Below are 19,860 nucleotides of genomic sequence, written 5' to 3' on the forward strand. Positions count from 1 at the left end.
ATTATTTGGGTCGCTACTTTTGCAGCCAGATGTCTCAGTTTTATGTATCCCTGTTATTGACCTCATCTAATTAATAAATTATTTTATTGTTAGTAACCATTTTTTATTGATTGTATGCGTGATCCTTTACCTTTTTAGCTTCAGTTACAAGAGTAGTTAGGAAGTTACCCTTGGATCACGTGAGGACATGTCCATACCTTATCAAACTGTAATCTCTTACAATTTGTTAGATTAAGGTGACTCCTAGGCCTGCCTAGATTGTCTTTTTTCATTGTGGTGTATCCTGCATATTCACTGATTCACTAGAGCATTTCCATTTCTCTTATGGTTTTCTGTGATCAAAGCACCATGATGTCCCTACATTGATGGATTAAAGGCCAGAAGTCCACATGACTGTCATCATCAAGTTCTTCCATGTGAACCCTGAATACAATGAGGACTGATTGTGATGTCATTTATGTTATGTAGAATGCCTAGAGGGGGCTGGGCGGTCTCGTGGCCTGGAACCCATGCAGATTTTATTTTTTTCTCCAGCCGTCTGGAGTTTTTTTTTTTTTTTTTTTTGCTTTATCTGTCCTCCCTGGCCATCGGACCTTACTTTTACTCTGTGTTAATTACTATTCCCTAATTCTATTTTCTTATTAATTTTGTCTTTTTTTCTCTTCCTTCATTATGTAAGCACTTTGAGCTACATCATTTGTATTAAAAATTGGTATATAAATACATTTGTTTAAATAAATCTTTTTTTTTTGAGAGCATGTTACTGATTTGGAGATTTGCTGCTATACTTATTGCAGATTACTCCTGAGAGTGTTTTCCACTTTGCACATTTGATTGCAACATACTGTAGAACTGAACTGCAATACATAATTTGTTGGAAAGCATAAAAAGCAGTATATTGCATCAAGACCCAAGTATTAGGAGAATAGTGTATCATTGATTCCATGGCAGTTCTTATCGCAGCTAAGACTACCAAGTGGAAAATATTCAAAGAAATGAAATAGCAAATACTAAATTTATATTTCTGTTACTGATCTATTCTGTGAACCAGTCAATAATATCTATCTATCTATCTATCTATCTATCTATCTATCTATCTATCTATCTATAATATCGGTACCTATAGCAAAAATATATTATGGAAACTGTATAGAATAAAACGCAGTGGTTCTGAATGTACACCAACAAATGGTTTTATCCAGACTGAACACCAACAGTTCATTTCATTAGTACTGAGAAAAATGTAATAGCTTCAGTTTTGTATGAAACTTGGTTGCATTTTCTTTGCTTGAGTTTGATGTCAATCATTACTGCCACTATCAGGCAATCATTAGGTCAATCTACCTGAATGAGACACACACCCAGTAAGTCTATCAACATAGTACTAAGGAAGATGTCATCGCTGCTGTAGTTACTGGCTTTGACCCACCTGGAATGTAAAGACTCTTATGTCAGAATGCTGTTCTTAGATTTTTACTTCAGCATTTAATACCATCAACCCTAAATAGTTAGTACAAAAGCTGTTAATTCTAGATGTGTTCACATCAGTGTCAATCTGGATTCTGGACCTTTTAACTAACAGGCTGTAGTCTGTAAGAATCAACAGTAATGCTGAACATTTATGCACTGCATGATTGCCTGCTCAACTCACTACATTGTGCTGTACTAAACCATGACTGTTTTATTAAAGACCACAGTAATAATATCATGATGATAAAACCACAGGTGTGGGCTTCCATCACCTAATTTATTGGAAAGTATAAAAAGCAGCAATGTATCTGCTCTCAGAGTTGAAGTGGAGTGGTTTGTAGCTTGGTGCTAGGCTGATTACCCTGTTTTTCAGTATTGAAAAGACCAAGGAGATGGTTATTGACCTTAGAAAGATTTGGGTCATCCACATTCTCTTGTGTATTAATGGTTCAAAGTGGTGAAGATAGTTCACAGGGTTATGGTTTCTGACTTGGTGCATTTCTGAAGAGCTCACAACTGCATCTCAATTTTGTGAGAAGACTGAAACAAGCTGGACTTCCATATCATATTTTCAAGGGTTTACAGTATATAGGCATGCTCTTGAGCGCATCCTGAAATATTGAATTATAATACAGTATGGGAACTGCATTGTCCCCGACTCAGGAATTCTGCAGTGTTTAGTGAAGACAGCTCAGTCTATCAACAGCACTACACTGACCATCATCCAGAGAATCTTCAGAAAGTGATGTGTCAGGAGAGCAGTCTCCATCATTAAAGACCCTTCACCATTTTGAATGTCATTTCACACTCATGGCTTTCAGAAGTGTGTATAACAGCCTGTAAGCCATCACTGCCATGCTCAAGAACAGTTTTCTCATCATAAGTTGTTAAATTATCTGTTAGCACCACTTGCGTTACTGACTATATGCCCTAAATGTATGTGCTGCTGTGTTACATGTCTTGCAGTTAATTTATTTGTTTTCCCCCCTTGTTTTTTTATTATGTTTATTTATTATTATTATTTTATACCACGTCTCTGGAGTACCTAAATTTCATTTTCTCATGTACAGTTGTTTAAGTGCAGAATGGTAATACAAATGGTAAAAGTGATAATTAAAGTACCACTGAAATTATGTAAGTAAATAAAAAAAACACCTCATGCCTAATGAAGAATTAAACAGACAAAATGCTGTGTAATTTTATTCAAGGAAATAAACTTTACTTATTTTTTGCTTATTATAAATAAATAATCTGCTTACATACGTAAATTGGCATAACATATCTGATCTGTTCACTGTCTACTGGTTTGAACCCATGGGCTATATCAGAAACTGTGTAGCTCATTCTGATTTAATAGACATTTGTAAGTGGCGTGCTTTATCATTTGTAAATAATAAATCAACAATTTCAAGGATATTATTGCAGTGTTAGAAATATTACAAAAAAAAGACTTAAACTTGTTTGTATTTCTAAATTACAGAGCAGCAAATGATTTTAAAATGATAAAGGATATGAAAATGAAGTTAAACACAAGAAATCCAGTAAGTAATTTGTACAGTGCAACTAATAAATCCAGTGTGCTTATTTTGCCTTTTATTAACCCCATAAATATATTTATTCCTATTTGTTCAAGCACTATGGTATTTCTGAGAAACACCTATAAAATAAATATAAAAATGGTAAAAATCATTACTATTTCAAGTTACAGTTGATTTTTTTTTCCAAACTATAAATGCATATTGTATATGAAATCTTTTTACACTTTTTTTTTCAATAAATGAGTGATTTGGTGGGCATCATGTTTAGTATGGGCTTCAGGGTGAAATTCTTTTCCAGTTTCCATCTATGTGAATTTTTTATATCTTCCATATTTCCATGGATTTTTCCTCATAGTTTTATGTTTGATACAGTTTGGTTGAGTATATTCTATCCAGACCTAGTTCCTAAATGTTACTACAAAACACTGAAGTTCTCACTAATGTTAAAACATGAGTAAACCGGTTCAATACATAGATTCATTCTGTATTCTGCAAGATCCATTTACTCGTGTATGTATCTTGTGTGGATTGTAGGAGGGGCACTCGTGCTTTGACCCTGAACCCAAATGACTACCAAAAATAATTTAAAAAAAGGATTTATGTTCTGCTTTAAAATAACAAAAAACACAAGCTCTTACATTTATTCCTCCCATACTAATTCACCTCCAGCCTCCTTGATTTATCCAACCACTTAGCAGTGGCTTTATCCCAACTCTAAAGCCCCTTATATGCTGACTGCAGGGGCCTTTTAAGCCCATATCAGAAAACTGTTCTGGGACAAATGTTTCCTGGTTACCCAACCATTGCTCAAAGGTCTGTACAGTACACTAAAAGAGCTCCCCCTAGAAGCACTAGATTTCGCTATAGAATTCTCAATGCAGTGTAGTATGACTGGGGAAAGCCAGACTGTCTGTCCTCCCCAATACTCCCGTGAATCAAACCCCCAGTGTGCTCTAGTGGCCTGGGGGACATTGAGGGTAACAACTTGGTTGATATCTTTGCCACTGGTAAACAGACACTTCCACATACACCTTATACATTATACATACAACTATCTGCAAAAAAAATACAATGCACTTCACCCGAATTTCTGATCTATAACAGTGAAGGATGGATTTAGGTAAATATCTGATGACATAGACTCAAAAGCAGTAGCAGCAAATGGCTGCTAGCTGTTTTTATGAGCTTATTCAATTAGTCCAATTACAGTTTCTTAAAGAATGTTTCTCCTGGCCTCCTGGCCCCCTTCAACACCCTGGCTGCGCCTAGAAATTCTGTCCATAAAAGTTATGAACAGAATCGGTGACAAAGGGCAGCCCTGGCGGAGTCCACCTCTCACTGGAAACGGGTTCGACTTACTGCCGGCAATGCGGACCAAGCTCTGACACCGGTTGTACAGGGACCGAACAGCCCTTATCAGGGGGTCCGGTACCCCATACTCAAAGAGCACCCCCCACAGGATTCCCCGAGGGACACGGTCGAATGCCTTTTCCAAGTCCACAAAACACATGTAGACTGGTTGGGCGAACTCCCTTGCACCCTCCAGGACTCTGTTAAGGGTGTAGAGCTGGTCCACTGTTCCGCGACAAGGACGAAAACCACACTGTTCCTCCTGAATCTGAGGTTCGAGTATCCGACGGACCCTCCTCTCCAGAACCCCTGAATAGACTTTTCCAGGGAGGCTGAGGAGTGTGATTCCTCTGTAATTGGAACACACCCTCCAGTCCCCCTTCTTAAAGAGGGGGACCACCACCCCGGTCTGCCAAACCAGAGGCACTGTCCCTGATGTCCATGCGATGTTGCAGAGACGTGTCAACCAAGACAGCCCTACAACATCCAGAGCCTTGAGGAACTCCGGGCATATCTCATCCACCCCCAGGGCCCTGCCACCAAGGAGTTTTTTGACCACCTCGGTGACCTCAGTCCCAGAGATGGGGGAGCCCACCTCTGAGTCCCCAGACTCTGCTTCCTCCTTGGAAGGCATGTTAGTGGGATTGAGGAGGTCTTCGAAGTACTCCCCCTACCGACCCACAACGTCCCGAGTTGAGGTCAGCAGCATACCATCCCCACCATATACAGTGTTGACACTGCACTGCTTCCCCCTCCTGAGATGCCGGACGGTGGACCAGAATCTCCTTGAAGCCATCCGAAAGTCGTTCTCCATGGCCTCCCCAAACTCCTCCCATGCCCGAGTTTTTGCCTCAGCATCCACCGAAGCCACATTCCGCTTGGCCTGCCGGTACCTATCAGCTGCCTCCAGAGTCCCACAGGACAAAAGGGACTGGTAGGACTCCTTCTTCAGCTTGACAGCATCCCTCACCGCCGGTGTCCACCAACGGATTCGGGGATTGCCGCCACGACAGGCACTGACCACCTTACGGCCACAGCTCCGGTCAGCCGCCTCAACAATAGAGGCACGGAACATGGCCCATTTGGACTCAATGTCCTACACCTCCTTCGGGACGTGGTCGAAGTTCTGCCGGGAGGTGGGAGTTGAAGCTACTTCTGACAGGGGGCTCTGCATGCTTCTACAAAAAGGAAAACTCTGTAGAATTGAAATCAGCTTTGATCCAAATTAAGCACGTGAAAATCCAAAATCAAGTCTCCGTAGACTAGAGTTCTATTCAGACTGTCCAAGATGGCGGTTCTTCTGGTCATATGGGTGCTGGGCAGGAAGAGGTGGGTCCAGGTGAATGGACGCTGGAAGTGACATCGTTAACGTGAGAGCTGTCAGTGTTCTGGTGTGCAGAGAGAGGAAAAGAGAGAGCATAATCACACCGCATCACCCCCTGGATTGGTGGAGAATTACCAAATCCTGAGCCCTTAAACTGTCTCCCATGTGCACGCATGTGACAGTATATAATTGTAATCTAAATATATTTATATAAAATAACAGTATTACATACACTTGCAGTATATGAATATCAATTTAAGGAAAAATCCCACAGTCCAAAGAAATGCAAGTTAGGTGGATTGGTGATTCTAAATTGGCCCTAGTGTGTGCTTGGTGTGTGGGTGTGTTTGTGTGTGTCCTGCGGTGGGTTGGCACCCTGCCCGGGATTGGTTCCTGCCTTGTGCCCTGTGTTGGCTGGGATTGGCTCCAGTAGACCCTTGTGATCCTGTGTTCGGATTCAGCAGGTTGGAAAATGGATGGATGGGTGGAAAAATCACAGCAATGGTTTCATTGCTGATTATTGATGGACTGATGGAAACAGTGCTTCAGTCAACACATTGTTAAACTAGACTGTAGTGTTTATTGTTTCTGATGTACTATTTTTTTAACATGCTACTGTTAAGAACTTGAAATTTAGCTGAGATATATGAAAGTTTGTGTCTGATGCATTAATAATGTTTGCCAGCCACATGGAACATCTTCCATTTTAACTTTTACAAAAATGTAACTCTAGATAGTTCTCTGTATCTGTCGCAACAAAACGTTCATTTAAAGGACACATTGCTTTTTGTTCCTTCCATGGGTATCAGTAATAAGCAAGATAGACTATTAGTAATAAAAGAATGCTCCACGCAATATTGGAATTTATATATGTTATACTCGCCTCATTTTGTTAATACATTATTTCCATTGAGAACAAAGATAAAAAGCTTCCTTATACCATGGGCTTATTCGGACCCAGCTTGATAAACAGCAAATAATATCAAGACATCAATGAAAAAATCTCAAATAGATTGTGTCTCACAATCCAAATGTCAAGAATCCAAGCATATGCTTACAACATCCCAAATGTGTTACATAAAACATTTTTGGACAATCTCCATGTAAATCGTGCACAAATGAGAGTGTGCTTTTGAATTGAAGACCTGCTTATTTCTCATTCATTTACTCAAATTCCTGTTTACTGATAGCCTGTCCTGGCACTTCATGCATTCCTGAACTGAATTACTTTGGGGTTATTAAATAGTAGTTTGTAAAACTACAGATACAAAAAAGCTTATATTAAAAGTGATGTTCGGAAAGTTTATCGGTGAAATGCTGCAATGTTATGTAGTGTTTCTGCAATAAAGTGATGTTGAAATTGCTGTGAAGTAAAACAAACAATAGTTAATATACATTTGATTGTCAGAGTTTGCGTTTGAATGTGATTTTTAATAAATTTAAATTATAGATTTATGTAATGCTTAAATTAAATCTTAGAGCCCTCAACACTTCTTTTTGTGGGATCTTACTCCGTGTCACCAGATTCTCAATGAGTACTGAACCATTGGATTATATGGCAGTTAGGTACATTTTGGTGCAAGGAGTTGCACATATTTTGATGAGTCAGAGGGGTCTTTCGTTTTCTAGGGCTGGTTTAAGTAGGATCAACTGCATGGGGCTGCAGGCTGACATGAAAAGTCACATGACTCGCACTATATCTCATGCAGTACACTGGGTTCACTGCCTGGCTAAGCTTTGTATCTTATAGACCAGGGGTGCCCACACTTTTTCAGCTTGTGAGCTACTTTTAAAATGACCAGGTGAAAATGATCTACCTACATTAAAAATTATATATATATATTGTCGCAAAAAACAGACATAAGAGTCATAAAAAGGATTGGGGCAGCCACCTGTATATTGGTATCCTGGCTGCAAAGTTGCAAAATGTATAACAGCACTGATATGCACAAAACTGAGTCCAAAACAAAACTGAGGGAATAGAGAAAATGTGGAGGCTTTTAAAGGGGAAGACAGGAAGTGAGATCAAAGGGGTCAGGCTCATAGGGGTCTTCAGCCATAGGCTCGAGCCCGGACGTGACATCACAGGGGCCGGAGCTGGCAAGGTCCTCTTCCATAGGCTTGGACCCGGAAGTGACGTAAAGAGGGCCAGGTGGTATCTCCCGTGAATGGCCTACAGGAAAGGGAGAAAAAGAGTCCATGCGCTCTGCCACATCCCGATCTGATTTGGAATTGCCCTTACTCAACCCCTTTAGCTGCCTCCCATGTGCACGTGTGTAACAAGATATATATATATATATATATATACATACACATACACTGAGTATGCTTTATATATAAAATATATGTTGGTGTACCTTGCATAACTGAATAACCCTTATGGCACAATAACAATTAAATACATTTATGGTCACTACGGTATTTGAACTTAATAATCTTCATGTGGGAAAAGGCTGACTCGCATAAATAATTAGAGCCAATTAATGCAGTCAAAGAGGTAGCACATTTCCTTATGTTTGGGTACTTTTCCTCTGTGAGTAAGTTCCAAAACTGTCCAAGAGCCCCAGACTTCAGGTGAATTTCATCCCGTAGTGTCAAAATCTCATCCTCCACTGTAGAGGAGTTTTAGGTGAAACATTGTTGCAATTTTTGATGCGAGTGAATCACCCTCAGCATCTTCCCTAAATGGGTAGCACATAAATGTAGTGATTGGCTCAAGCAAAGCCTTGAAACTGTCTGTCAAAGTCTGACAGACAATTTTCAATCTGCTCTGTGTAGCGTATGCTGTCAAGTTGCACACACGCCTTCCATTACGTCTCCAGCTCTGATGCGAGGTTTTGGATATTCCCCAAATCATGGCGCTGCAGCTTTGAGGACAGATGTTGCATTTTTTGTTTGAAAGCATTAACTGAGCTAATCATATTGACCATGGTTTTCTCTTTTCCTTGCAGCTGTAAATTAAGCTCATTCATCATGTTGGTCAGATCTTTAAGAAATGCCAAGTCTAACAGCCCTTGATCGTCATTAAGTTGCTTGTATTCTGCATGTTTAATGACAAGGAGAAACTCCTTTATCTCTGGCCATGGGTCTCGAAATCTTAGCAGGAATTTTTCCCTAGCCATCTCAAGGAAGGTGTCTTTTATCATCTCTCCATCTTGGAAGGACTTTTTATGCTTAAAGATCGAGTGACTCACCCGGAACGATGCTTCGGTGTCTGCCTTTGCTTTTGAATTCAGCCGAGTGAAAAATGACGGCTGTCTGATTAACTGCGATTTTAGTTTCCTCACCTTTTTCTTTCTCAAATCGCTTTTCGGAAGTCAGTTTCGTAGTTTTTATGAACAGTTCGAAAGTGCCTTTCCACATTTTCCTTCTTTGGAATAGCAATGATAGATTGACATATCAGACAAATGCACTTCGATTGTGACATTGTGAGAAATAAAATTCCTCTTCCAATTCCACATGCCCAGCCCCCCCTACCAATTTTTTTTTCATATCCCTTCTTTTTGGAAGGCTAACTAGATCACTTAGATAGCTGGAGTTTTGCAGTAGCTTGTGCGTTTGTGCGTGCGGGATGATCCATATGTTAGAAGAAAAGAGATCTCAGACTGGCAATCAAGCGGCAAATGCCATAGGTAGGATAAATGATAGACTAACATTTAAAAAATTTTTTTTGAATGCAACGCGATCTATTTGCACTACCTTTCCAATCGACGTATTGGGCACCCCTGCTGTAGACTGTTCACAAAGCTTGGTAGTGCTGATGGAGATGCCATTGCATCCTTTTCATTTCCAGGAAACAGCGAAGTTTATCATGTTTGTATTGTTCTTTCAAGTCCAAGAATAAAGTGTGTTGAAAAGGAATTTTCTGTGAACTCTGGGCTTGAAATGTGAAAATATAAAGAAAAGGTAGTGCGAGCTCTTCCTAGCTAGATGCAATAGGTAAATTCAGTGCTATCCATCTCTCTTCAGCATTAAGGACATTCTCTGTATAATGATAAAACTGTAAAATTCGGTAGAACCATACCTCACTACTTTTGGTCTTTGAAAGAAGTGTTTTTAGCCAGGGCATTTTCTAAGCCATATACAGCTATCTAGCACTATCTCCGAAAATATAATTTACTAGAACCTACCGCCACACACCAGTAATCTCTGAGTTGCTTGTAAATTTCTGCCATAATGTTTCCCAAATTAGAAGGGAGATTCAACTCTCCTCTTTATTATAGTTTGTTTGTTCAGGTTCAAAAAATGATTAGTTACAGACAATATATGTTCATAGCAAAGTCACTTATATTTTGTAATATGTATAATTAAGAAGTTATGTTTTTGTTTTTAGGAGCTATTTCCCTGGGATCATCCTTACTATAGTGGAGTGTTGCGTGCTGAAAGGTAAGGAATTTTAAAATTACTTAAAAGGAAAGTAAAGCTTTCAAGTACCTTTGTTAATGTCACAGTATCATAACTGAAAGCAGAGTGGACGTTCTTTACAACAATTTCCCAGGACCAAATAACATCGATGCAAAAATGCTTTAGGAGGTAAGTGAGTACATATTTAAACCATTGAATGTAAGTAAATGTAAAGTATTACACATGGTAAATAAAAGTATTAAATTTGAATAAAAAATGGAAGTTTTGCAACTTGTAAAGAACATTTCATGAGAAGGACGTAGGGAGGACACTTCAGCTATAGAACACACTTGTGAGGCATCATCATGGAATACTGTGTGCAGTTTTGGTACACGTTACCAAAAAGACTTAGCTGCACTAGGAAAAGTCCAGAGAAGAGTGACTAGGTTGATTTTGGGACTGATAGGTTTTAAAATGAATTCAATAGCAACATTGGGAACTTGTTAAGGGTGAATTATGCACAAATATTACAGTTTTTCTTCATATAAACAACCGTATATACATTGAATAAATTCTCATGTTGTATGGTAAAGAGTAATTATTTTAGGATCTTCAGTTTACTGTTATTTGAAAAATTAGGTGAATAGTATTGACACACTTTTCAGGGTTGATATTGCCTAAATTATTCTTATGTTATAATTTGTAGGTTTTTTTTCTTTCAATTGAAACTGGCCATCCAAAGATATTCTTACCACATACCCTCCAACATTACAAGGGTCCATCAATATAGAAAACAAACATATCCAGTTATTTCAGAATTTCCAGTTGGATGTAATAAGCACTCATGGCCTTGCTTATGGAAAGTTTCTCAATCTTGACAGAAATTGATCCACCTCTCATTCATTTCAACCTCATTTGGGTCAGGAATTTTATGAGTTCATCAAAGTTGTCCTTCCAGCTCCTAACAATATACAATTTTTTTACCTTTGCCTTCAACATCTGGGGCAACATCCCAACTACTTTTCTTGAAATTTTGAACAGTTTGCTAGAACCTCTTGGGTTTTGCCCATAAGTTATTCCCACTCACACATGTGCCCTTGTTTTAGCCATTATTGCAGCTTCTTCCTCAGTTTAATTTAGAGATGCTATTGCCGGAGTTGATCAACTTGCTTTTATAGGTTTCGTGCACCTTTTTGCCAGAGTCTCTTGCAGGTAACCTCTAGATCTTGAATTGCGTCAATGCAAACTTCCTGTTTGTAATCTCCCTTTAAAATACGGGTAAAGCTCTTCATCATTCAGAGATATTAATTTGATATTACCAAACTAAACTCAGTTAATTTTTGGTTGCCTGACACAATTCGCCACCAAGTGGTACACGATAGGCATGAGCAAACCCAATGGAGTCTGCTTCTTAGCGAGTTTGGCGAAATGTACAGAACACTGAACTCATTGAGGTCAATGGGGAAGGAGGAACTGTTTTGAGTGGATTATAATTATGCATTGGCCTTTTAAGTCTCCCCAAAGGCTAGGGAAGCATCTTAACAACTATGCTAGATGATTACTGTGACCAAAAATGTGTACTGAGCTGTAAGGCAGCAGTACTAACCACTGCACAATTGTGCCTCAAACAACAAAAGGTGCATATGGAATGATAACCACTGTGGGGAACAGTCCGGACACAGACAGGTAGACACGATGGTTTCACCCAACACACGTTTATTAATCATATTTACAGTGCGCTGACCCAGTGCCGCAGCACCAATCACCCCTCAAGTCCTTGGCCACAACACAATGCCTTCTAGTCTCTGGACCGCCTCCACTCCTCTCTAGCAAGCTTCGTCCTTCTTCCACCCGACTCTTGCCCCTGACTGGAGGATGGCGGCCACTTTTATTCACCCCGGAAGGGCTCCAGCTGCATCGTGAGGGCTTGTAGCCACACCCCTGTGTGGCGGAAGCTCCAGCGGTGAAACCGGAAGTCCACCAGGTGTCTCCAATTCTCTTCCCCCCAGCACTTCCCGGTGTGGTGCAAGTACTGAGGTCCAACACTCCCCACCACCCCCTACAGGGATGAGCTTCCAAGCTCTGTACCCGTGGTCCCCACAGCAACCAGGGAGGACGCCCCCTTGTGTTCCGGAGGATCCACAAGCCCTCCTCCGGTCCTCCTGGGCATCCCAGCTGGGCATGAATGCCCGCCGGGCACCACACCACAAATAAAATACAACAAATAAGTCACAAATCAGCAATAAGTAAAAATAAATAAATAACTGCATGTTCAGGGCACTGATTAGCCATGCCATGCAGCGTTTCTGAAGTTTCACTGCACACACTTTATTTCTGATCTATCTGTGCAGATGTTTCTCACTTTTTTCTTTCATCAAGAAGATAGAAGTGCCTTGTAAATCGTATAAATCTTTAGTTATTATTTCACAGGGTCTCGTGTGTTTTTTGATTCTGGGTTTGGGGGTTCAGGTTCCTTTAAAGTTTGTTTTGACTCCTGCATGACTAATTGCGCAGGCATTCAGCCAGCATGTCCTCTTAACAATGTGTTGTGGTGACAAGTGGGTGAGTGCACAGGGGTCAGAATTATATACTCGCCAGCAGTGATTGATTTTTGCTGGTATTCTGCATGGCAATATATATCTGTTTGAGATTCATAATTTCAGCAAAAATGTATGTGTACTGTGCATACCCACAGAACCTGAGATAGCTGAAAGTTCTGCACATGTGCGATCCTCATCCAACATGGCTGCTATAGCTCTGTGATGCCATGCTGGTCTCGCAAAGTGTCACGGGGCCCGTGAATAAAGAGTACAAAATGTACCTAAACTGGCCACATAATAATTTAACAAACGTGGTCTCCAGCAAACCCAACAAATTCATTGCAAAAAACAGTTTGTCGAACTTTGCCAATCAATCCTAGTAATCATTTGACAGTGTAGTGTATCTTTTTATCCAAGCGTCCAGATTGTCTAAGAAATATAGTTTCAGATCAGATGACTCAAGTACAAAATCTATCAAAGGCATTTTTACCAAGGTGCCCAGGTATCATTTACAGTTATAAACAATATATGTTTAAAAATTGTTTGTTATGGGTGAAATTTGTGCTCTTTTAAATAACTTTTCCTCAGAGGTACTGGAGTACAGGCTGCGGAGGTGACAACCTCATAAGCAATGAACACTTTTTAAGGAGGCTGGGTATTTTGAACATGTTTTAGCATGTTAATTAAATTAAAAGTTCAACATTTTCTCTTTGTACTGCAGTGAACCTTCAAATACAGTGTAAGGCTTTCAGCCCTGGTCTTGTTACTGTCATTTATCTACTTGAACCACTTCTGTTGAGCAACTCCTTTTTAGTCATGAAATAAAACGGTATGTAGACATTTGCGTAATTGTATGTAGAAGGTACTTTCACGTCTTCATTTGGTTCCTCATTACTGAAGTGGTGTTTTGTGTCATGCCAATCGCTTGAAATACAATGTCTTGATTTACACATTTTGGATGCCAGCTACATAAGTCTTATACAGGCTGAGCCAAACAGGACTGACCATCACATGCTTGTTGAAGAATATTACTTCCACTCCTAAGCCTAGCTTTAAAAAAGTGTCCTTTTATCTTTGTTCCAGGTGAGATTTTCCTTTTATTTTCTCTGAAGTACCATGAAATTGGATCTCTGTTTGTGTCTCTTCTCTTCTTAGATAGACTGACAAACAAGACAGATGGATAGAAAGACTTTGTTTGTCCCAAGGGGAAATTTAGATTTTACAGAAGCTCAAGAAAAACAGAAATGTAACAAACAACAACAACTCATCTCCAACACACATGAGAATTACAATAAAGAAGAAAAAGCAGTTAAATTGCCAGTGTGAAGAAACAACAGTAGCATTTCTTAAAACAACTATTTGTTGGCTAAAGGTATTCAATAATGGTGTGTCATAGAGAAGATATACAGTATTTTTCGTAATGGATGTCAGTTTTGCCTTAATTTTCCTCCATTATTAACTTTAAGAGCTTAAGATTGTTTCCCATAACTGAGCCTGCCTTCTTAATTAGCTTGTTGATTCATTGGGCCTCTCCTGAAGTGATGTTACTAATCCAAAAAAAACTGGCTATCACAGAATTATAGAACATGTTAAGAGTATCACTACCCAAATTAAAGTAGCACAGTCTTCTAAGAAAAAAGTGTCTCCTCTGCCCTTTTGTACAAGTGCAGTATATAACTTCTCTGTGTTATGAAACCAGTCCCACTTGTCACTGATGTGGACCTCCAAGTACTTGTAGCAGTGTACCACCTCCACACCCATTCCCCTAATAGTGACAGGATATACAGACCCCTTGGTGCAGTGAAAGCAAATAACCTGTGCCTTGGTTTTGATGAAGTTCAGTTGCAGACAATTCTCTTTACACCAAGAACTACACTGTTTCTTAACCCCCTTTCCAAGTTCACCCTATTACTGCAGAATCATTGGCGACAAATTTTCCAAGGGCGAGCCTACCAGCAGTACACTATTTTTGTAAGTACAGCTTTAAAAAAAATTTTGCAATTGTAGAAAGGGTTGAAGACAAAATAGAGAGTTTAAACTAATTGTATCAGAAGCTCTTTGTGTTTGCTGTAAAATGTTTCACAGTAGATAGCGTAACAATTAGTTGCCGTAGACATATCATTGAACATTCATTGTCATTGAAACGGTATTGGACCTTCACATTCAAGTTAGAGATTTGGCTTGTCTTCTTTTAAAACATATTTTATATTGTTTAATATGAATTAATAATTTTAATAATATAATATTTAAGATCTCAAAATTGCTATTTTCTAATTTAAGAGTCTGTACATTTTATGTAGGCATTTTTTCCTCTTCTACCTCAAAGGGAGAAAAAGGGTTCAGTTTAGTAGTTAATTAATTTACCACTAATACCAAGCTGAACATTTGAAAACATTTGCATAAATGTTTATGTACATCTCTCTGTCCTTCCATTTCCTGAACCTAGGATTAATTCACTTTCAAAGTTGTGGCAAACTGGAGTCTGTCCTCTCAGTCCTGGGTGTAAGACGCTAAAAAGGACACTGGTTCATCTCATGGCACAGTCACTCACACCATGTCACTTTTAAATCACCACTCATTCTCACACAAATGTAAACAAAGGATTTGCATCAGTCTTCTGGAGCTGAGAGAAAGTAGGACTAACCACTGTTAAATTTATCATTTTGGAATTATGAATATGACAAAAGTAATTAAAGAATATATTAGAGTTCTAATATATTTTTTTAATCAATACTCCTATTTTTGCTACTACAGTGTACTAATAATAATGATAATAATAATAATACATAGTAACCTACTGCAAAAAAATTTATGGAAGAATAAGTACCTGGACAGATTTTTTAGGACTGATGAGGTTGTTTTAATGTTGGACAAAAGTCTGTGGTGATTATTAAATGACTACTGAACAGGGTTTGTTTCCTTGGATATTTTGACAAAATTCAGCGTGACAGCTTTCTAGTTTTAAAAGCTCTCATTATAATACAAAAAGTAAAAGACTTCTGTTTTTTAGAATAATTATATATCTAGATGAAATTGGTGAATTTTTGCTTCGGTTGATCTTTTATTTAAAATAGTCAAGAGATTCTGAAAGTATGTTCTGCAAAGAAATATTATCGTATATATACTGCTTCTTCCTAGCAGTGCATGTTCCCAGCCTCCTCCTCCTAACCATAAAACTGTTGTTGAAAATTTTTAAAACAAAACTTCAGATACAGAGCAAAGGCCATTACTGTATTATGTAACCACTAGGTGGAGACATTATACAGTATATATAGTCTTTTATAAATATGGTGTACATATTTGTATTTTTTAACTTTTTCATAGCTTTTAAGTAAATCACTTATTTCAAAACTAGGAGGAAATAATTAAAAATAAGCTGATAGCTTGACAGTGGTGAAATTTTAATGAGTGGTCATTGATTAGAGAAAACATAAAGGAATATCTGTTAACAGTGGTGACTGTTAACTTTGAGGGAATGGTAGAAAGATGAGAAGAGTAGGCAAATTAATAGATAGGTAATGGATTTAATGATGTTGGTAGGCTAGCTGATAACAATCTGCCAACTTTGTAACACTATCCTGGTATTTATTTGCAATATTATATGAAATGATGACAGCCTATCGGTAGTGATGCTTTGTTAAAATCTATTTTAAATCTGAAGAAGAGTGATTAGTTAGATCAATTTAGTTATCTTCATTATTTTGCATAATTTATCTGTATGACATTTGGGACAAGGTTGGGTACATATGTTTATCTCAAAGCATATTCATTCCTACTAGAGACAACAGTATGTAGTGTGGAGTGCTTCAAGGTTTTAAATCCCGAGTGTACGTGAAACACATTTTTGTACTCATGAAAACAATTTTAGTAATATGACCACAAATAATTTTATTGATCTTAGTGCTATTAAGCTTTTTTGAGAAAGATGAAAGTTACTAGCAGAAAAGTTTGTTATATTAAACCATCTCGTTAATTTTCCAAAATGTTTTTGTTCATTAAATTATTCAATTTTAATATTAATATTTTTCTTGATAACACTGAATGTCACCTTAAGCATTTCCACTACTTAGTTTTTACTTTAGCAATGCTTCTGAAGGTTTCTTTAGTCATCTAATTCATGTAGCAATTTTTTCTCAACATTTTCCACCAGATTTTGAAAAGAATATGTCTAGTTGTGAACTTATCACAAATCTTAAAGCCAGTGCTAACCTCAAATGAGCTATGGTAGCCATATGGGTTAACCTCAAACCCAGCTATCATTGCTCCCCACATTATTGTAAATATAAAAAAAGTTGTGGGCAATAAGCCAACAAACTGCTAGTGGCAAGTTATGGTGGTTTTGAGCCATTTATACTATCTGCTATGTGACATTTTGGCCCATTTGTTTTCTGCCACCCTTTGGTTTTGATGATGAAAATCTGTTGATGCTGTGTCTCTTTATGGTGAAGGTGATAACTTAATGAATATTAGGCATAGATAAATGAAACTAATTAACATGTTTGCAGGGTGCACATTGTGACATGGCATTTGCATGAACTGTGCCCAACCACACTGAGAGTGAGAGTTACACACATCTTGCATGTAAAAAGGTGCACTCCAGAGGTATAGGAATAATCATAAAAGTATGACAAAAATGTACTTGTAACTTTGTCTACTTGTCAAAAGAAAATTTTGTGACAGGGCTGCTGTCATTATGCTTCTTTTGAAAAAGGCCCCCTCACTGAAAAATCCCAATTAGTCAGATGAACCAAATTAGATGACTGTCTTTCACACTCTTATTGTAGAGGACAGAACTTCAGTTCACATCCCATAGAAAGTGCCACCCACAAATCACAAGCTGCTTACACATGCATGGCAAATTAGAAATGCTGTCTACACTAAAACTGTGTGATAAAAGTAGTCCAATTTTATGTTTTATTTTTAATTATTATACTTTTCTTAATCAACATTCAATACTGAGAGACATGTTTCCCAAAAAATTGAGTGACCCCCCCCCCCCCCCCCCATGGGAGCTTAAGCTTCTTTCAGAGTGTCCAAGTCAACCCATTCTCCCAGTATTTCATACTATAGCATATTGTCCTTATTAAAATAGGCAAGGCCTGATAGCCTTAGAAATGATGTTGACATATCTTTTTTTAATCTACTGAAATTATAAGAATGTCATCTGCTGACTTCAAAGTTTACAAACTCACCCATTTGTGACTCAGTCAGTACTGTAGCTTTTCTAAGTGAAGGCATTGTATGAGAACGTGCAGCATATAGTGTGTGGGCAAAAACAACCAGACTGTACTACCCTTCAGAAACGGTAGTCTCATCACCATACCAAGTGAACCCTGGAGTGGTTTGTGTGAAATATAAATGGGAACAGAACCAGTCTAACTACAGGAAGTACAGTGTATTATGGGAAGATTTTGTACATGCAGTGTTATTCAGGCTATGCTGTTGGGTCAGATGAATCAGACAAAGCCTAGCGCCTAAATGTGGCTCTGGGCTTCCCAATTTTCTTTCCGATTGGAAAGCAGTTGACCATGTTAAAAGAGGTATAAATATACTTTTGGTTGGCACAATCATACCACATACAGAGAATGTGTGAAACGTAGCAGTGCCCTGTGGAACTAACAATCAAACCCCTGTGGGGAACAGCCCGGACACAGACAGGTAGACACGATGGTTTCACCACACACACGTTTATTATACATTTCTATTTACAAGTTCGTGCATCATCCCAGTGCCGCAGCACCAATCACCCCTTGAGTCCTTGGCCACAACACAATGCCTCGTACTGTCTCTAGTCCACCTTCACTCCCCTCCACTAAGCTCTGTCCTTCTTCCTCCCGACTCTTGCCCCTGACTGGAGGGAGGCGGCCCCTTTTATTCACCCCGGAAGGGCTCCAGCTGCATCCTGAGGGCTCGTAGCCACACCCCTGTGTGGCGGAAGCTCCAGCGGTGAAACCGGAAGTCCACCGGGTGTCTCCAATTCTCTTCCCCCCAAGCACTTCCCGGTGTGGCGGAAGTACTGAGATCCAACACTCCCAAGGCATTGGCTGGCGGTGACCACAGGCCCCTACAGGGATGAGCCCCCTCGTGTTCTGGAGGATCCATGAGCCCTCCTCCGGTCCTTCTGGGCATCCCGGCTGGGCGACAACCCCAGCCAGGTGCCACACCCCATAATGCAGGCAGGTTGGGTGCCCTACCAATATGATTACTCTATAGACAAGATGCAGACACTGGAGACATGTTAACTTTGATATTTTTTAGAGTATTATGTGGTATGTATAAACCAAACATTCCAAAATGAACATTACAAATATTAACAAATATTTACAGCCATAAAGACAGTATACATGTAATATGAGGTAAACTACACAGAAGTTGCATTCCTATAATAGGCTACTGAAAATTCAATATGCATCACCATACAGTGAAATGAAGTTCACCTAATAAGTATACTGTCTAAAGCTGAAACTGCAGCACATTATTGTGTGCTGTCAGCAGACCTTGCCATCCTGTGTTGAGACACCTAAATGAAATGTTTCCTTTCTGCATCATGTGAAGTACCAGATAATTTTCATTAACTTGGGGCATTCTGTGTGAACGCAGCTTTTGTTAACACCCCTTGATAGTTTCTTGTTATGTTCTGGTTCACTTGAAAGATTTGCATGTGAAACATAGCCAAACTATCTGGAGATTGAAATAAAGTAACTAATCATCTCGTGATTCCAGGAGAAAGCAAACAGACTGTGAGTGTGAACATTCCTAAAACCGTCAACATCAGTTTTAACCTTGCTTCTTTTGCTTCTGTCTACTCTACCAACACTTGGGAGGGTAAAAAATCCCCTTTGAACCCCTCTTGTAGCTATCCCCTTTATTAATTCCTTCCTGATGTGTAAAATTCAAAGTATCAAAGCAATAACAGCCTGTTTTTTCTGTAACGCCAATCCGTGGGTTGCAACATTCAGTAGGTGGTCAAAGGTTTTCAATCTGACTTACTACAAGATTCACCAGTAAGGCCAGAAAAGTTTTAGTTTTCAGCATAATCCTAGTGAACACTAATACACTTTGTTGTAACATTTATAAAGCTTTCCTTGAATAAATTCAGAACCGTAAACATGTTGTAGTCATATGAGGAAAAGCTTGGAAATTAAGGTGGGTGTAGCATCTCCTAAAATCCACAGTTTTGTAGTGCAGCATTTAGCAACCCATATGGTGAAAGCCGGAGTATTTGCTTGAGGTAGAAAACAGGACGTTTAACAGCTTTCCTTATCACTTTTTTGTGATTGACTGATGCAAAGGC

General features: G+C 38.9%; 1 protein-coding gene across 1 annotated transcript in view; it reads left to right on the forward strand.

Annotated features, from left to right (window-relative positions):
* LOC114650078 (mitochondrial intermediate peptidase-like) overlaps positions 1–19,860 on the forward strand; it is a 141,572-nt gene that overhangs the window by 11,744 nt on the left and 109,968 nt on the right. The window contains exons 9-10 of the mRNA XM_028799518.2: positions 2,951–3,011; positions 10,016–10,068. Of these exons, the coding sequence (XP_028655351.1) occupies positions 2,951–3,011; positions 10,016–10,068 (114 nt within the window). The remainder of the gene's footprint in view (positions 1–2,950; positions 3,012–10,015; positions 10,069–19,860) is intronic.

The sequence above is a fragment of the Erpetoichthys calabaricus genome, chromosome 4, assembly GCF_900747795.2.
Source record: "Erpetoichthys calabaricus chromosome 4, fErpCal1.3, whole genome shotgun sequence".
Classification (NCBI taxonomy): Eukaryota; Metazoa; Chordata; class Cladistia; order Polypteriformes; family Polypteridae; genus Erpetoichthys; species Erpetoichthys calabaricus.